This window comes from Ictidomys tridecemlineatus, chromosome 3 (assembly GCF_052094955.1).
Source record: "Ictidomys tridecemlineatus isolate mIctTri1 chromosome 3, mIctTri1.hap1, whole genome shotgun sequence".
Lineage (NCBI taxonomy): Eukaryota > Metazoa > Chordata > Mammalia > Rodentia > Sciuridae > Ictidomys > Ictidomys tridecemlineatus.
Window position 1 is genome coordinate 116,433,433 of NC_135479.1, and position 20,463 is coordinate 116,453,895.

General features: G+C 36.5%; 1 protein-coding gene across 4 annotated transcripts in view; it reads right to left on the minus strand.

Annotated features, from left to right (window-relative positions):
* Positions 1-20,463, minus strand: part of Pld1 (phospholipase D1) — a 205,185-nt gene that overhangs the window by 79,422 nt on the left and 105,300 nt on the right. For all 4 annotated transcript variants that reach the window (XM_078043643.1, XM_078043641.1, XM_078043644.1 and 1 more), the window contains 4 exons: positions 19,182-19,331; positions 18,173-18,256; positions 9,143-9,224; positions 1,951-2,061 (listed from right to left, as the gene is read on the minus strand). In XM_078043643.1, coding sequence (XP_077899769.1) covers positions 1,951-2,061; positions 9,143-9,224; positions 18,173-18,256; positions 19,182-19,331 — 427 coding nt within the window. The remainder of the gene's footprint in view (positions 1-1,950; positions 2,062-9,142; positions 9,225-18,172; positions 18,257-19,181; positions 19,332-20,463) is intronic.

Here is a 20,463-nt window from a genome sequence, read left to right on the forward strand (position 1 = left end):
CAAAGAAAACATTCAGCCTTTAGTTTTTTGGGATTGGCTAATTTCACTTAGCATTATATTCTCCAACTCCATCCATTTACTTGCAAATGCCATGATTTTATTCTCTTTTAATGATGAGTAATGTTCATTGTGTATATATACACACCAAAATTTCCCTATCCATTCATCTACTGAAGGACATCTGGGTTGGTCCCACAATTTAGCTATTGTGAATTGTGCTGTAATAAACAATGATATGGCTTTGTCCTTGTAGTATGTTGTTTTAAAGTCCTTTGGGTATAAACTAAGGAGTGGGATAGCTGGGTCAAATCATGGTTCCATTCCAAATTTTCCAAGGAATCTCCATACTGCTTTCCATATTGGAAATATTTCCATATTTCCAATTTGCAGTCCCACTAGCAATGTATGAGCGTGCCTTTTCCCCCACATCCTTGCCAACACTTATTGTTGTTTGTATTCTTTTTAAAAATTTTTTTTTTAGTTGTTGATGAGCTTTTATTTTATTTTTATTTATTTGTATTCTTGATAGCTGCCATTCTGACTGGAGTGAGGTGAAATCTTAGAGTAGTTTTGATTTACATTTCTGTAACTGCTAGAGATGTTGAGCATTTTTTCATATGTTTGTTGATTGACTGTATATCCTCTTCTGAGAAGTGTCTGTTCAGTTCCTTGGTCCATTTTTTGATTGGGTTATTTGTTTTTCTTGTGTTAAGGTTTTTGAGTACTTTATATATCCTAGAGATTAGTGCTCTATCTCGTGTGCTTGTGGTAAAAATTTGCTCCCATTCTGAAGGCTCTCTATTCACCTCACTGATTGTTTCTTTTGCTGAGAAAAAACTTTTTAGTTTGAATCCATCCCATTTATTGATTCTTGGTTTTAATTCTTGTGCTACAGTAGTCTTATTAAGAAAGTTAGGGCCTAATCTGACATGATGGAGATTTGGGCCTACATTTTCTTCCATTAGGTGTAAGGTCTCTGGTTTAATTCCTAGGTCCTTGATCCACTTTGAGTTGAGTTTTATTCATGGTGAGAGAGGTTTAATTTCATTTTGTTACATGTGGATTTCCAGTTTTCCCCGTACCATTTGTTGAAGAGGCTATCTTTTCTCCAGTGTATGTTTTTGGCATCTTTGTTTCTAATATAACTGTAGTTATGTGGGTCTAATTTGAGTTTATACTGATTTGACTGCAGTAACATAAAAACTCTGCTCATTTAACAGCTCTAACTTCACTGCTCTCAGTTGCTGATGTTACAAAATTTACATCTTTAGTTAAGTGCTAGATAGAAATCTGGTAAATGAACCTTGAAGGTTTAGAAATGATGCAACTCAACTCATTCTCTGTGGGAATTTTGAACCAAATGAAAAATGTAATCGCTATACCTCTTAAGCCTGCTGGAGATTCACTAATTCATTATGTCTTGATGTATCTCAATGACTGGATGATATTTTTTGATAGGTTTAGGTCTTTGGTGAAATCTCAAAGAACCTTTTCACACTGCTTATCCTGTTATTTGCTTTATTCATATTTTATACTAGGTACTATTGGATTTTTTTTTGAAGGCATTTTAAATCCTAAGAGAGGTCTCTGCTGCCATCAAAGATCCAGGGATTCCACAGGGATGTCACATCTACGTGGTTCTAGGACAACTTAATGAGAAATCTTGAGAACTTGACAGGGCTCTTGAATATTAAAACAACTGTAGGAAGCATGTTCTTGACTCAACTATTACTTTCAATTAGGTTTAGAGAAACAGAAGTGAGATCTGCCCACCCCTGAGCATTTGGGGAGTGTCAGAAAGAATACTATTTTGTTTTATTTCTGAGGACTGAAATCTATTTAATCAAAACATTAGGGAGTGTATAGATGATGACCACCCAGAGCAAATCATACCCTAAAAAATCCTACAGAACAGTAAGAAACACTGGTGACCGGGATGAAGGTAGATACCTTTATGTTGGGGTGCAGCCGCATTAAAGTCCTCTTGGTGTACTCACTGTTGATGCCCAGGGCCAGCTCCACTTCTTTGTAGAGCATGATGAAGATCCGCACGCCCTGTTGCTGCCACAAGAGAAAACACATGGAGAATGAGTGTCTCCGAAGGTGCTGGGGGGTTGCCTTTTCTTCTTTTTCTCTGTGTTGTACTTGCTTTCTTCTAAAAATAGGTACAATAAAATATTTAATGAAAAAGGCAATACAAAGAGGTGACATATAACTATATATTGACAGAAATAGAAAAAAATACATATATTGTTATATTTGCATTCTTACCACTTATATCAAAAGAGTGTCCACATTCAACTGATTACAGATCTAGAGTGTTGAAATAGTAACCTCAACTGCTGAACATGTCCTATAGTCCTGCATTCTTAATTTTCCCCAACTCACTGAGGGAAGCTCTAACCTGAGCCACGTGACAGGATTAGGGATTTTGCCTGTTTACTAACATCATACCTCAATTAGTTTAAATAATAATGATGAGAAACTTAGACACAATTGCATATGCTAAATATCCCTGAAGTGTTGGGGGGGGGTGTTTTCATAGAATTTCATTTTAAAAATTTATTTAAATGGAGAAAGTATTCCTTTTTTAATATTTTAAATTTTATTTTATTTTAATTTTCTTGTGTTTCTGACATTCTTTTTATGTTTGACTTAGTTACACATGACAGTACAATGACCTTGACATATCAAACATCTGAATCAGATGGGATATAATTTCTCATTTTTCTGAGTGTACAGGTTGCAGAATCATATTGGTCATACAGTCACGTATATACCCAAAGCAATAATAATGTCTGTTTCATTCTACTATCCTTCCTATCCTCCCATCTCCTCCCCTCCCCTCCCTTCTCATCACTTCTCTCTACCTAATCTAAGGTAAGATTATTCTTTTTTTTTTCACATCTTCATACATGTATTTTGTATAATGATGAGGGTCTCCTTCCACCATCCATGCAATTCCTCTTCTCCCTCCCATTCCCTCCCATCTCTCTTCCCTATCTAGAGGTGATCTTCTCATGCTCTTCTTCCCTACCCCATTTTGAGTCACCCCTCTTATATCAGAGAAGACACTGGGCATTCGTTTTTTTGGGATTGGCTAACTTCACTTAGCATAATCTGCTCTAATGCAGGGAAACAGAGAAAGTATTCCTTAATCTTAAAAGATAAATATCTTGGTTCATCCTCTTAACTCACAAGGAGATTATCAATCTCTACTTCACTTGTGAAAGGACATCTTCAGAAGGAAGCTTCTCTAGCATTTAAAAAAAAAGTCCCTGAGTTCCAATGGGAGTTTGGAGTATAATGGACACAAATTAACACAGGTGCATCCTTAGATTTTGTATCTAAAAGAAAAGAGACAAGGCTGTTGTGATCCATGCAACATTACCAAAATAAATTTTAAAAAGTGCTGGGTAAGCTCTAATATTAAAATAACATTATTAATATGAACCATTAAAGAGACAATGTCCAACAACTGGTACAGAAAAACATGAGTGTTTTCTACATTAGGTCTGGGTGGTGACTGGCTTTTGGACCAGGTTAAGCTGCCCCCCACCTGAAGCCTCCTGTCTTCCCTGTCCACTTGTTGGGACCCTCTTCCACATACAGTGCAGGATCCATTTCTGCCAGGAAACATTCAGACTAATTTGTGGATTGCTTTTTTACTTTTTGGTTTGTACCCTCAGAATTTCTCTGCAGTCTGTACCGTTTTAATTTGCATTCTTTTTACTCAGCAGATCTGAAAGCTTTCTGAAACATATCCACATGCCTAAAAGACTACAAATCTAAATTATACCTAGGCATTTAGCACCGTTGAGATTAAAGGCAAGAATTTTTCCATAATATTTTCTAGAGTGCTAGAGATGCCACTCTATCTAATAAACTATGATGACAAGGAATTATTTAGCTATAGCTTAAACTAACATTTCACAGTAATTAGTCATTGTTCACAATGGAAATCTGAATCAAAAATTTAAGAAGTTTTACTGAGTTGAATTCATCTAATGCATAAGAAGTGAATATTTTTGCAATGCTCTGTAATGTGAAATAACATCAAAGTTAATATTTTTAGGTAGCAGATCACAGAACATAAAAATCTTAGAAAAAAACATAACAGTCCCCTAGTGTTGTTCTGTCAATACTGAGATGAAAGTTTTGGGTCCTGAATTCCTTATAACACAACATCACTTCAAAATGCTAATATCCCATCTCTCTTGATGTTAGTGATATCTGAAAGTGTATATATTTTTGAAGGGACACATTAGATTTACATTCTGGTATACAGTAAGGAGATCTGAATACCAGATGGTTCACCTTTGCTCTGGGAGCTGAAAAGTAGAACTAGATTATTTTATTATTCTCCTCTACTGTTCAGGTCTATTTTGCTATTTGAGTATTTGAGGATTCAGCCCTGAATAATGGTTACCAAAATAAAAAGGGAAAGAGATTTTCCCAATGAAAAACAGAATATAAAGCTTAAAACCCCAAATTTCAACCTAAATTATAGACTCTTAACACCTGACATCTTTCATCATGGTTCATTTGTTTTAAATGGATGAAGTTCTACTTCTTAGACTGAAGACATTATTACTCATGCAGGGCAGTAGTTGCAAATTAGGAACTTGGCCTGAATCCTGCAGTTTTCCATTTACCTGCATAACTAATGGATTTTTTAAATAACAGAGATGTTAACACTAATGGATTACATTATTACCTTCCATTTATTAATACCTGACATTTTCTTCTACATTATTGCTTTTCTCATTTAAATAAATTAACTCTAAAGGAAATAGGGTAGAGACTTTTAAGTCTTTTTATCATAAATACAAAATGACTAACAAGGAAGTAATTAAATATAAAAAGGCCATTTTAAATATGGTTTACAATAATTTACTTCCACCTATAGCCACAATAAATAGCTAACTACTGAAAAGAGTTCTGTGACAATAAAACAGTAATTTCCTCTTCTTTTGGTCATGGTATTTCAACACTATTGAACTCTATGAAGAACAGAGGAAAATAGTTCCTTGGCAACAAAGGTATTTGCTTTGTTGTGATAGTATGAGCTGATAAAATATGTGAGAAATAATTCTGCAAATCAAAAGGCAAATGGACAAAAAGAACTGGCATTAATTCTGTAATTTAAAAATGTACACTTTCAAACACCCGCCTCTTACTAATGCCTTTGAGTGGCCCTAGAGGAAATTACTTTTTGCTCAGAGAAGAGGAAGCCAAATACCAATAGGGGAAGTAGGGAGAGGGATATTTCCTCTGCAATGCCACATTTCCTGTAGCCACTGAACTAACCAATTCAACCCAAAGGTCCCAGAGAATAAACCCCACGAAACATAAGACTCAAAAGATGAAAGTTCTGTCTTCTTTTCTAATGAGTGTCTCATCAAGTACAGCAGACACAACATGACCAACAGTAGGAATTTTGAGAAGCTGTAGTGAGATATACAAAATACTTGTAAAAACAGTGAAAATAAATTTTTTTAACATTTATGGTGGAAATGAAACAGACTTTGTTTCTTGATCAACTTTTTTTCCTGATTATTCAAAATAGTATGGTTCAAATATTTTCTAAATGCAGCCCAATTCACCCAGTGTCTGAAAATAGCTTACTTTACATACCCTACACCAAATTATAATCACTGATTTTATCATTTGCCAAGGACTTCCCCAGAGATACAATATATTAGGAAAATGAAAAGCAAAGAATAAGCAGCAATCACATTCTTGCCATTTAAAAGCAAGAAGCACTGAAATGTAACTGCTCATATGCTTTTTTGTTTTATTTTAACCAATTTTGTTAGAAACATGGTCCTGAAGGTGAACGATATGTTCTCCCCTTCCATACAAGCCATCCTGGCCTACAACTTGGTAAGAGTCCACTTGTTTTCTGTGCAGAGATGTGATTATTTGTGCGATTTCTCAGACACAGACATCCTTCCCTTTTACTGATCAATGACTACAGCTCCATCATGTGCCTTGTGTTTCGAGAGAAGAAAGAAACCTGCAGACAAATTCAGCCTAAAAACAACAAAAAAAAAAACCCTTCTTCTGTGCCTCTCCAGGTTACTGCACTTGAAGATTCCACCTTGTAGTTCTCATAAGGAATATCACTTATTTCTAAGGTTGAAACACACTATTAGGGTGCAGGCACGTGGTCACATAACTATGACACAATGTATTATCACTTAGTGCCGTGAATGAGGAACTGTGGAACCCCTGGGATGCTGCTTTCTAAAAGGTGTGAACACTCTGCCTATCAACATTGGCTTTCCCCCATTGAAAATGGTGATACTGCTTAGCAGGAAGCTAAAGAAACAGGAAAATATCAACTTGGCTATAACCGGTACAACAAAATATTGTACTTTCCCATAAGAAACAGACATTATAAGAGATGTTCGTCTATATGTTGCTATGAGGCAAAAATGCTTTCTAAACTCCTTTCCAAAAAAAAAAAAAGAGAGAAAGAAAAGAAAAAAAGCCCTGCAAACCAAGATATAAAAACAAAAGCATTCATTTTAATCAACCTTGTGGACCTCTGGGACCCATTAATGAAAATATTATGTTTCAATCCTATTCACTGCAAGAGTAGTATGTGGCTTTCCGAAACTAAATTAGTTATGCAAAAGCAGTGTTTATGTGCATATGAATTGTCAAATTGGAATGATATGAGTGTTTAAAAATTTATGATCAAAGAAGAAATACCGTATGTTCGAGATTAAGGAAGAAACACCCACTAAATGTACCATTGAGACATTAATTTTTAATAGTATTACCATTTCCTTAGGAAATTTAAAAATCATTTTCCATAATTTAAAAATTACAAACTTCAGAAAGTAGACTAACAGGAAACAAAGCTCCATTATCAAACAATAATGCTTACTTGGTCATGGTAGCCACCAGGGCCCTCACCAGGATCCGTGGGCCATAAAAGCAAAGAGAAGGCACACCAATGACATAAAGACAACCAGGGAGGTACATGGAAGGCAGAAGAAAACACTTGCCAGTTAACAGGGGGTAAGGGACAGGCCTGCAGGATGGTCCTGAGTCCTCCTCAGGCTTTCTCAAGTTTACTTAGGCTTCCTACAGACACACCACACTCAAGAGAATCTAAAATTTAGCTTTTTAGGGTTGGGTTGTGGCTTAGTGGTATAGCACTTAGAGGCCCTTGATTTGATCCCCAGCATTTCAAACAAACAAACAGAATTAAGCTTTCAGAATTTGAGTTCTCCCCATTTTTTCTCACTTTTCCTGAACACCATTTGGATAAGACCAACCCCCCACACTTTGACCCTGTACTTCCCCACAGAACATCCTTACTGTTTACCATAAAGTCCAAACCACTGGCTTGGCTCCCAGAGTCCCACATCCTAGCTGCAAACAAGCACTTTGGTTGCAGCCCATCCTGCCTATGCTAACACTAAGGCGTCACAGCCTTGTCACCTCACTGTGACTGACAGCCTCTCTAATTCCTGTTCCCTCAACATTTACTGCACTTAGTAATTTCTTCTTTCTTTTTCAAGAATTTCTTTTTCATTTCATCCTAAATGCTGTCCATTATTCATATTGTGTGTGTGGGGGTCCCCAACCAGACCTACCCAATGCTTTTCCTCCTACTTTTGTATCTGGGCACTGTCTCTGTACTCAATTGATACATGTGTTGCTTTGTAAGCTCTGTCAGCTCAGGAATTGTGACTTTTATTTAAATACATCTCAACATGATTATCCAAGTCTCAGCACATAGTAGGCATTCATCAAATATGTGTTGACAGAAACCTAAAACAGTGAAGTACTGGGTAAACGCTCTGAGGAGAGGACTTCATGGTATGAGTGAAGATAGCAAGGCGTGACTAGGAAGTTTGACTAAATGGAATCTTGAGGGGAAATGGGAAAGCTGCCATTTCACAGAGAAAAACATGGGGAAAGTCACAGCCCATTCAGTAGGTAGAAAGAATCTTACTGATTTCTTCGTAAGACCTCCATGGGCAGGGCCAGAATCCCATTCACTGAGACACCCTGCCTATTGATTCCTGGGGTACCTGGCTCATAGGAGACCCTCTGTGAGTGATTTTTTAAAAGAACATATGAATAATGATCATCGGGATATGAATTTCTAATTTTGTGAGAGGAACAAATTTGTCTATCAAAAAGGTGTTGTTGGTAGAATATGTGTCTGAAAAGAGCTGATCAACTTGTATTTCCCTCAGTATCAGCAGTGAAGTTTGACCGTCTATGGACATCGTGGAAGGTCTGATATAAAGGCATGGGGAGATGATGGGGGGGGGAGAGTGAATAGGGAAAGGGTTCGTTTAGAAGATAGGAAGAAACCAATGGAGCCTGTGAGACACAGAAACACTATCCCTTAGTTACTAAGCATCCAAATCCACTAGAATGTTCAATGACAGGGGGAAAAAATAAAATAAAAGATTAAGACAGTTCCAAATAGGGGTGACAAGGTGAGCACTCACTAATTTGAACATGATTGGTAACAAACCCAGATCATTTTAATTTAATTTGGAAGGTCCACTACACAAACAGAATTCATTAGCAACATGAATGCGGTCATGATTGATTGAGCTATAACTGGCTCCAATTATTCACTTTGTATAACAAAAAGATATCCTCATTGCTCACACAGCATCTACAGGAAATGTTTCATATTATTACTGTGAACTGAGCCCAAATTGGAAACAAAATCCCATTGATTTTTACTATCCTCCTCTATACCAGCTTGGCCCCATCTGACTGAAACATTCTCCAAATTACTTTGTCTTCTGCTTAATGACAGATAATGAACTAAATAAAGGCTGTGTTTCATTTCATCATCAATTATTCACCGATGAAGTTTTATTACAATTTTTGACCTATTAAATTAACTGGTCATAACTAACCAACATGAATTAGAGCTTCTAGTATAATCTGGGCTATGAATTAGGCTAAAATATTTATACACTCAAAAGTAATTTAAAAACAGAACCAAATGAACTGGAAAACAGAAACCTGTTTTAGGTTGAACTCTACAGTAAAAAGTTGTAAATATACAGGAAGAGCTTTGAAAAAGACAAGAGAATTCAGAGGCAACACACATTTAAAAAATTATATCAGCATTTGTTAAGAAAATACATACTGCTTTTCGTTTAAGAATACAGTCCAACCTCCAACGATTTCCTTCCACCACTGGGCGTTTCAGGAAGATTTCTGGGCTCAACCTGAAATCATAAAACCAAGATTTCAAGTCACTAAAACGAAATATAAAGTTTTGATCATGTCAAGAAAATCAAAGGCAGTTTTAGACCAGATGCTATCACCATATTCTACTGTGGTGGGTCCATGAGCAACGTCATAGGAAATAGAAACCATATATATACCACTGAGGATGTTGCTCAATGGTAGGACCCATGCTTAGCTTGTGTGAAGCCCTGGGTTCAATCTCCAGTTCGTATCTAGCCCCTCCCCCCCCAAAACAAACAAACAAACAAAAAACCCCACAACTCTATGTCCATTTCTCTCTCTCTCACACACACACACACATACACTTATATACATGCAGATCCTGTCGAATGCTCACCCTGCAGTCATTCTCCACTCTCCCCCCTCCTTCTGTCAGCGCCTGCATCCCACTATAGCATCTGAACATCCTAAATACTACCTTTCTCAGATTCCTGTGTAGCTACAGCATGCTGTGACATGATCCTGGATGATGAGATATACATGAGTAGGTACATGGGGTTAATGAGAATGCTTTTCCTCCTTTTTTTTTTTTTTTTTTTTTTTGAGACATGCAGGCATGTGCATACACAGAGAAAGTTCTGCCCATCCCCTCCAGTTTTAGGATGGGCTTTATATGGAGGCAAGCGCTCACAGTGGTGCGACCATACTGAAATTCTAATGGGAAGATCGGAACTCTCCTTCAGCTCTCGGATTGCTCAACTTTAGATTTCTCGTTAAATAAGAGGAATAAACCTTCAGTGTTGAAGGCTTCTTTAACTGAGCATTTGGTTACCTCAAGCCAAGAGCAGCCTGATACACATGCTCACTGACTTCCTCTGCCAGCAGCAGCATCCATGGAAGCCAGAGGCTGTCCGAGCATGGAAGGAGGAAGGTGTGCCGATCTGTGAAATTCTCCCAGTGCGAGGGTGGGCCTCTGGGCTCCTCTCCCTCAGTGGTACCACAAGGCAGCTCAGAATATAGCAGTCATGCTTTCCCCTGGGGTGGGCTTTAAAGTTGGTGTGAACTAAATCTATATTCAATGCCATTCTCTTACAAAGATGAAAAACAGGCAGTCAAAGAGCTCTTCTCTGAAATGCTAGGCCTGGAGGAGTGAGTGGACAGTGCAGAGTACAGCTTCCTAGAATTCTAGACTGGACACTGTCCTGCCAGGGGGTTCCCTAAGCACACCGAAACAACAGGGTTGACGGGAGCCAAAAAGAGGAAAAGAAATCATTTTCTACTCTATTTCATTAAATTGGAAAAAAAAAACAAAGTTAAATTTTCTAAAGGAAATACATTGGATAGCCTAAAAAAAAAGAGAGGCAGGCATATAGCATAAATACTTAAGAGTAAGAAATAAGCTTAAAAGTAGTTTATGTCCAAATAAACAAATAAATGACACATGGCCACTGATATGAAGAGATCAAAGAATTTAAGAGAGTCCTGTTTTAAGAAGAAAAGTGCACTGCAAGTTTACTCTTTGGAGATATTCATTTACTGGAGATATCCAATACCACATACATCCTGTCAATGTTTTTGAGATACACACTAATTATGAATTCAGAGAATTTCAGTTGGGGACCACTTTCAACGGTATACTCTATAAGTTTTTTACATTACTTATCCCATAAGCATTGTGTACCCAGAATGCAGAGTATTCTACTAGATAGTTTGAAGGATCTTAAGATGGCTCCCAAGAGGCTCTCAGTTTTGAGGATAATGCATAAAAAGATATAAGGCAAATATTCAGACTATAAACAAAGTGCAAATAATGGCCACATGGCAGCGAGAAAGCAGCTATGATTTACCAGGCATCTTTATATTAGGACCATATATATTTTACTATGCAAGTCAAAAGAATAGCATAATATGGCATTTCACTGACCCTTGGACACCAATGACTGTAACATACATCATTACTATATGTACCACCAAGAAAAAAAAATGATGACAATTACAACTATAAGATGGTACAGTGTGTGGAATGCACCCTGATTTCAGAGATGTTAAAATATGCCTTTCAGGCACTGGGATTGTAGCTCCATGGTAAAGAGCTTGCCTAGCACATGAGAGGCACTGGGTTTGTTTCTCAGCACCACATAAAAATAAATGAAATAAAGGTTTTGTGTCCATCTACAACTAAAAATATATTTTTTAAAAAATGTGCCTTTAACTGAAAGTACTACATGGAAGGTTTTATGGCTTTCGATGCTTATATAAGAAAATAAAAGGATTAAAATCAGTGATTCTCTAGAGCTTAAGAAGACAGAAAAAGTTACAGTCAAAGTGAAAAGAAGGAAGAAAATAATAAGGATAAAAGTGAAGATTGATGAAACATAAAAGTGAGAAATAGTAAATTTGATAAAATGAAAAGCTATCTTTGAAATATCACTAAAATTGGGGCTGGGGTTGTGGCTCAGTGGTAGAGTGCTCACCTAGAATGTGCAAGACCCTGGGTTTGATCTTCAGCACCACATAAAAATAAGTAAATAAAATCAAGGTGTTGGGTCCAGCTACAAATAAAAAATAAAATTAAAAAAAAAGAAATATCACTAAAATTGGTAAACTTTTAGCAAATTTTCTTAAAAGGAAGAAGCATAAATTAGCAATATGAAATAAATGAGGATGAGAAACCACTACAAGCCCTATAGATATTCAAATAATATTAAATGCTTAATAAGAATATTATAAATAAATTTATGCCAGTATTTATGATAATTTAGATACAATGGACAAATTCCTTGAAAAAAATTCTATAATGGTAACAAAAAGAAATTCAAATTAATCCTTTATCTTTAAAAAATTAAATCCATACTTTAAAACTTTCTCACAAGGGAAAACTATAGGTAAATTTTATCAAATAATTAAGGAAGAAATGTCAATCCTACCCAAACTCTTTCAGAAAATAAAGTAGGAGACAATACTAAATCATTTAAAGAGGCCAGCATTAAATATGACCATAACAATGAAAATCTTTACCAAAAATTCAGCAGCTTATAAAAATGATAGTATCTTAGAACCAATGGGGTTATCCTAAAAACACAAGACAGTTCAATAAATTTTGTAGAAAAAAAAATCTGATAAAGTTTAATTTCATTCCCAATGAAAACTCTTTACAAATTATAACTAGAAATGCTCAGTATAGGGCCATTATAAAAAATATACATTTTGGGACTGGGATTGTGGCTCAGCAATAGAGCACTTGCCTCACATGTGTGCGTCACTGGGTTCAATCCTCACACCACATAAAAATAAATAAACAAAATAATTGTTTAAAAAAAATTATATATATAATGAAAAGCTTTTTAAAAATTTTATATATATATAAAACAAACACAGTTATAAAAGACTGAATGTTTTCTCCTAACACTGGGAACAAGGTATGGAGATCTACCTTTCCATTTCTACTCAACATTCTATTGGTGATTTTAGCCAATGCAATAAGGCAGGAGAATAAAACACAAGACATATGAATTTAAAAGGCAGGAGGCTAATCATCTTGATTTGTAGGTCACATGATCATGTATGGAGAAAAATGCTAAGGAATCTACAAAAGTTTGCTAGCAGTAATAAGTGAATTTAGATAGAAAGTTAATACCCAAAAATCAGTTGAATTTCTAGTTCTTTATGCTCAGTGAATAATTGAAAATGAATTTTCATGCCATTTACAATAACCCCCCAAAATATGAAGTACTTAGTGACAAATTTAACAAAATATACATAAGACCTCAACATAGAAAAGTACAAAATAGTGCTGAGAAAAATTATATTAAATCTAAATAAATGAAGAACTATTTAGTATTCATGAATTGAAGGACTCAATATTAAAAAAGAAAAACAGAATTTGAAGTACCATGTAACCAGTGATACATTTACTATTTTTTTCCTTTGGTTTCCTTGGTCTGGAGGAAAATCTGGAAATGGGATTGACACAGAGAGAACATGGAAGTCCTCTAGTTCAGGTTTGACAAGAAAGAAATGGGGTTTTTTTTGCAGCATCAGGAATTGTAGCAGAGAGTCCACAGGCAGCTGGGTGTGGTAGTACATGCCTACAATCCTAGTTACTCAGAAGCTGAGGCAATAGGATTGCAAGTTCAAGACCTACCTAAGGCAACTTTGCAAGGTCCTATCTCAAAACAAAAATAAAAAGGACTGGGAATATAGCTTAGAGTACCTCTGTGTCCAATCCCTGGTACTGGGAAGAAGAAAGAAAGTAAAGAAAAGAAAAGAAAGAGAGAAAAGAGAGAGCCTACAGGCACAAAAACTCTGTGTATGGAGCTTTTGTTTCCAGTTGGAAGAGCAATGATCCCAAGAGGGTCATGTAAGTTCCCAAGGTGTGGCTCTGCACAGGGGTGCTATCACAAAAATCATGTGGCAGAACGGGGTAAATAAAAACTCACCTTTCCAGTTAGAGCACTAAAAAGGGAGGTTGTGAACTAGAAAGTAATTGAGAGATCATGGAGAAGGAGAGGCTCAGGAAAGCAATCCCATAAAGTTGTTTATAATCCTCTGGCTCAGTCACAAATTATCCATGTGCATGGATTTAATTCTAAAACAGCATTGTGGAATTTGAGAACCAAACTAAGAAACAGATCAACACTCAGACTCGCCACTAGGTGGCACATATATGGAAACACCTAAACAGCGCTATAAAAATTTTTAAAACAAAACTGACATAAAACCATACCCCCCCAGACATTGCTGGTGGTGCAAGCAATATGGAAAGCACTATGTAAATTCCTTAGAAAACTTGGAATGGAACCACCATTTGACCCAGCTATCCCACTCCTTCGTCTATACCCAAAGGACTTAAAATCAGCATACTATAGCTGATAACACAGCCACGTCAATGTTTATAGTAGCTCAATTCATAGTAGTTAAATTGTGAAACCAACCTAGATTTCCTTCAATAGATGAATGGATAAAGAAACTATGATATATATAATATATATACACACACACACACACACACACACACACACACACACACAATGGAATATTACTCAGCAATAAAAGAAAATAAAATTATGGCATTTGCGGGTAAATGGATGGAAGTGGAAAATATCATGCTAAGCGAAGCAAGCCAATCCCCCCAAAACCAAAGGCCAAATGTTCTCTCTGATAAGTGGATGCTGATCCATAATGGTGGAGGGTGTGGGGAAAAAATGGAGAAACTTTGATTGGGCAAAGGGGAGGGAGAGAAGGGTAGGGGGTGTGGGGGCAGAAAAGATGGTGGAATGAGATGGACATCATTATCCTAGGTTCATGTATGACTGAACATATGGTGCAATGCTACATCGTGTACAATCAGAGAAATAAAAAGTTGTACTGTAATTGTGTACAATGAATCAAAATGTATTCTGCTGTCATATATATATATATAATTTAGATTTTTTAAAAAACCCATACCCATGGAAATCTGGTTAGAATTTTCTGCCTAAATCAAAATGAGTCAATCACTTACTAAAATAGAAATTACCACACTCCCCATAAGATCTAAAAGCTCATTGTCTTATAATATTAAACTTTTCTAAAATATAATAAAAAGTATTGGGCACACTAAGAACCAGAAAATTCTCAACTATCATGGAAAAAATAACCAACAGATGTCAACAGGAAAATGACATGGAGGTTGGTATTATCTAGTTTAATCCCTTCTCAGGTATTATAAAAATACTGCAATAAGTAAGGTTGAGCACTCTTAAAACAAAGAGAAAGGAAGAAAGTTTCCTCAAAGAAATTGAAGATATAAATTGAACCAAACAGAAACTTTCAAAATGAAAAATACAATTTCCACAAAAACATGAAAGAAAAAAGCAAACCTCATTGAATAGGCTCAGTACCCAAAATAGAGATAACAGAGGAATGAAGCAGTAAACCTGAAGATAGCTAAAAATAAATAATCTAATCTGAACAAGAGAGGAAAGATTGGGGAAAAAAAGGAACAGAGATTCACAACCGTGAGACATTACCAAAAAAGCACTTTTTGTGTTACTGGAAACATAGAAGAAGAGAAAATTACCAAAGGGGGAAAAAAAGTCTCAAGAAACAATGGTAAGAATTTCTCAAATGTGGCTAAAGACATACAACTATAGACTCAAGAAGCTCAGAGTTCCCCCCAAAAGGATAAACCCAAATAATATAACCAAACTACTGAAAACTAAAAATAATGGGGAAAATACTGAAAGCACTCACAAGAAAAATTACACATTATTTAGAGGTAAATAACAATTCAAGTGACAAAAAATTCGCATCAGAAACCATGGAGTCCAGAATGAAATAGAACAACTACTTTAACTAGAATGTAAAGACCTCCTACTGAGGATGTGGAGAAAAGGGAACATTTACACTGTTCATGGGACTGTAAATTAGTTACAACCACTATGGACATCAGTATGGAGATTCCTCAAAAGACGAGACATGGAACCATCATGTGTCCCAGCTACACCACTCCTTGGTATTTGACCTAAAGAATTAAAGCCATCATACTATAGAGATACATGCATGCCCTTGTTTATAGCAGCACAATTTACAATAGCCAAACTATGGAACCAGCCTAGGTTTCTATCAATAGATGAATGGATAAAGAAAATGTGGCATACAGACCCAATGGAATTTTATTCGGTCATAAAGAAATGAAATTATGTCATTTGCAGGAAAGTGGATAAACTTGAGATCATTATGTGAAGTGAAAAAAGCCAAACTCAGAAGGTCAAGGGTCATATGTTTTCTCTCATATGTGAAAGCTAGAGAGGAAAAAGGGAAAGAAAGTGAGGGAGTGGGGATCTCATGAAAATCAAAGGGAGATCAGTAGAGGAAAGGGACCAGGGGACAGGAAGAGGGAGGGAGGGAGGACATGCTGGGGGCAACACTGGCTAAATTATATTGATATATTGTGTACATGTACAAACATGTAGAAACAAATCCCATCATGTGCAACTATAATATGCCAATAAAAAAAGTGAAAAGAAAAAAATATGAATACTGATAATGAGATAATCTAAAAACATCAAAGCACAAAACAATTTTTTTAAAACACACACACACACAAAATTCTCCTTCTACTGGCTAAGAAGACAAGCAAACTAACTTTAAAAAGAGGAAAAACAATCTGGCTTTGATTCTCAGTACTACAGAAAAACAAAGAAAAAAGAAGAAGGAGAAGAAAAAGATTTGAACACAGATTTCCAAAAAAGTTTAACAAATATCCAAAAGTCACCATGTCCACCATGAAAAGATGTTGCTGATATAAATTACAACCCCAGTGAAATATTATTGCATGCTCTTTGGAATAATGACTGACAATAGCAAGAATTTTCTTCTCATTTTATGAGGTAAGTTACTCTGTTTTATTTCAAAGAGTATGTTGTAATAAGATGTTACCCTAGTACAGTTATGAAAAAGAAATAACACCCTGATTCATTCTCTTGTTGAAAGAGAAAGCAGTCGGTGTCCCATCTCTTTAGATGTTTAAATGAGTATCTATATTTTAGTGTTGAGGACATTCAGAAAAAAATATTGCTTTTTGCATAAAGCATGAAAATATGAGTTTAATGGAAAAAATATTTTCACTCTCTCATCCTTACCAAACTCTATAAAATATTTTTAAAACGACTATAGCACTACATTAAACTTGAATGTATTCTGTAAGTGTTTAGGAAATAGCCAACCAAAGAAAACTTGTAAGTGTGAAACTCTTCTGATCATTGAAAAGACAAAATTTACCAAGGACATAAAGACTAGGGTTAGGCTCCTCTGCAGACAAGGGCATAATGACCATCACCTGCCTTATCCATTGACTCTAGATAGACGATTCTCAACCAAGAGAACACTGCCAACCCCATGCACACCCCCTCCTGCCTCAACTAGGAGACATTTGGCAATGTCTCAAGACATCTTGGTTGTCACAACTGGGAGCTTGCTACTGGCATTCAGTAGGTAGAAGGCAGGGATGCTGCTAAACATCCTACTATGCATAGGATGGCCCCACAACAAAGAATTATGTAGCCAAAATGTTAATAGTGCCAAGTCTGGGAAAGCAGGCCCTAGGATTACAGATTTTCACATAACTGTATTAAAATATTGTAAATGGCTCACATTCCTATTACTTTCCTGTCCCCGAAATCTAGAATTGAAAGGAAATAAATTGTGATGACATGTTCACACTTCTTATCTAAGGTACCATTTGGAAGGAAACAGACTAGAGATAACTGAGGGGCATTTCAGGCAACTAAGTTCTTAAAAGAAAAACATATTCTAGAGATTTTCATTTCCATGGGAGCCAATGTGGGAACCTGTGATGGGTTTTAACGGTCCAGGGAAACTGGTAATTGTAACTGAAGTCAAGACCACAAAGCCTATACCAACTCCAAGAGTAAAATTTCCTATGTTCTAATGAGTTTTTGATATGAGACTTCTAGTGGCTTTAATAAGCATTATTCCTCTCATGGACATTTTTAAAGAGGGTCAGAAAGTGGAGAGCTGATTAAACTTCCAGAAGAGCTAGCTGAGTCATTACAGTGGACAGTCCAACACTAATGGAGTAAATAGAATGATTTCAACACAAAGGAACAATCCAAAAGAAACATGGACCTGGTGACAGATACGCTAAGGTAAGTGAAGAAAACTGGTTCCCATTACTTCTACAACCATATTTGCATTGCACTGATTATTTGCATATAATCTTTGCTAGAATGATTATTTGGGCATCTGCTTCCAAATGGAAAGACAAAAACAAAATTATTCAAGCTAAATATTTTAAGCTTACATCTGAAGGTCAAAAATTTTTAAAAGACCTTTCATTGTAGGATATTAGTTAATTAGTTGAGACTGTGGCCAAACCATCTGTGGGTACTACTGGTTTTCAAAATATGCAATTCTTGAATAGCATTTATGGTCTTGTGTATTTCTAAACATAGAAACCTCCTTCTCATGGAAAAATACTAACCACCAATCTGTGATAAAAATTTCTTCTTTCGCCTCTTCCATTGCATTTGCCACATCTTCAAAATATCCTTTGGCATTAACATACCTGAAAGACAAGTTTTTGTCCCATTTTTGGCATTACACAACAGACAATATGATAAAGTAAAACAAGATGCACTGCCTAGATTCTCTACCTCACCACCAGCTTATTTTGTGTAAATGGGAAATGAGGAGTAAAAATACAACACTCTGAGCCAGGTGTGGTGGCACATGCCTATAATCCCAGTGGCTTGGTATGCTGAGGCAGGATGATTGTCGAGTCCAAAGTTAGCCTCAGCAAAAAAGAGGTGCTAAGGAACTCAATGGGACCCTTTCTCTAAATAAAATACAAAACAGGGCTGGGGATGTGGCTCAATGGCCGAGTGCCCCTGAGTTCAAAACCCGCCCCTGCAACTGGAAGGGCAATAAGTAGATACACCCAATTGACCTGATTCCATTCCTCTCTGCTTAAAGAGCAACAGATTAACTGAGCTTCATTATCATATGGGTTTGGTGAATTATCCTGTCCAACACCCACATGGTTTTCCTGAGAAACCTAAAAACTGACCGGAATCTAATCCATGAGTAGAAATTAGAGTAACCATGACTTTTATTTAAAAGAAATCTCTGTTAAGTAAACGCTTTTTCCTAAATTATGGCTAATGACTTAAATAAACCTTCCATTTCCATCACTAAGAAAATGCATGAAGTTAGTTTTAAAAATCAAACTTATAAATCTAATGCTAGTTAACTACACTGAAAAAACTTCAAAACCGGGAAGCTAAACTATGATCAGGTAGTCCTGCGAGGGCCTTAGCAAGAAAGAATTTCGTAAAATATAATTTATAATTTCTGTTTACAGTTTAGAGGCCTTGCCATAGGATATGGATCAGAACTGAGGGAGTTTAGAAACTTGACTCCAGGTGAATTTAGATCACTATAAGATTAGATGCTGTGAATACCTTGGAAGCCCAGGAGCAAAAATATCTTACCATTTAGCTAAGGTGTTATCCTGGACAGCAGCATATGACCCAAATCGATGATCTTTGAGAAAGTTGGTGCCGTGTTTCTGGATGAATTCTTCTATAGCTCCTCCCCACCACCGAGCATGTCTGTAGCTGTTGCATTTTAAAATAAGCGTCCTTTCAAGAAAACCAAAATGTGGGAAAGAATGATCACTCTTGTGTTCTACACACTTAAAGATTAAACACTCCATGTTTTATCTGGTACTGTAGCAAACATGAATGGAAACATTTAGACAGAGAACATTAAAAAACAGGCTTCTAAAAAATTTTGGTACAATTTTCAAAGTACTTATTCACTCATTCACTCGCAAACATGTATTTTGCAAAATTCTACTTACAATAGATCCATAATTGTGCTAGGCTATGAAGAGGGTCATGAAAGAAGTACCAAGTGAGTCCCTACTTTTAAGTGTCAGTTAGAGAACTGTTGGTCCCTCTAGAGGGCATTTCCCTTTGTTACTGTCCAGTGTCCACTTCCTTAGGTTCTAGAAATACCATCCCAATTGCACTTGAGGAGAGTCATTCCTTCTCTTCTTTAAGTCCAAAGCTAAGCAAAGTGGCATATTTCACTTCCTGATCCCTGAAACGGGTTTGGGCATGAAAGCATTAGTCAATTCCACCCAGTAAGAGGAAACCTGAGGACTTGCTCAGAAATGCCAGGAAGATACCCATTCCCGCTGGATCTGGTGTGAGCCTGGGAGGCAGCTATCTTGCCACCATGAGGAGACCAGTCTGAGAATGCAGCAGATCCACAGATGAGAGAGTGGAGAAAAGAAGGGAAAATGTGTCAATGACATAGTCTGAGTTTCAGAATCAGCCCTGCCTAACGTGGCTGATGACTTCTCTCTGGTATAAGCCACTTTGCACTGGATTTTTCTGTCACAATGACTGAACTCTTCTAAGTGGTTACAGATTTATAACTGCTGAAAACAAATTCAGATTAGGTTGCAGAAAGGTTTTTTTTTTCAATGCCAAGTTCAAAGACAAACAAGATATGGGAGCCAGCCATTTCTCTGTCATTGAAGCAGAAATCCAGCAACACACTGATACAACAAAGAGGACTGTGAATGAGGAGCATAAGTTTTCTCTTTGGGTTTTTTTTTTTTTGGGGGGGGGTTCATGAGAAGCCAGAAAGGTGCTATTTATGGGCTCTAAAATAATTATTCAAAAGATTAGGGATGTATAAAAGGCTCCCCTCCATTTGTCAGCCACTGGCCTTCAGAGTGGCGGATGCTGCTAGGGTGCAAAC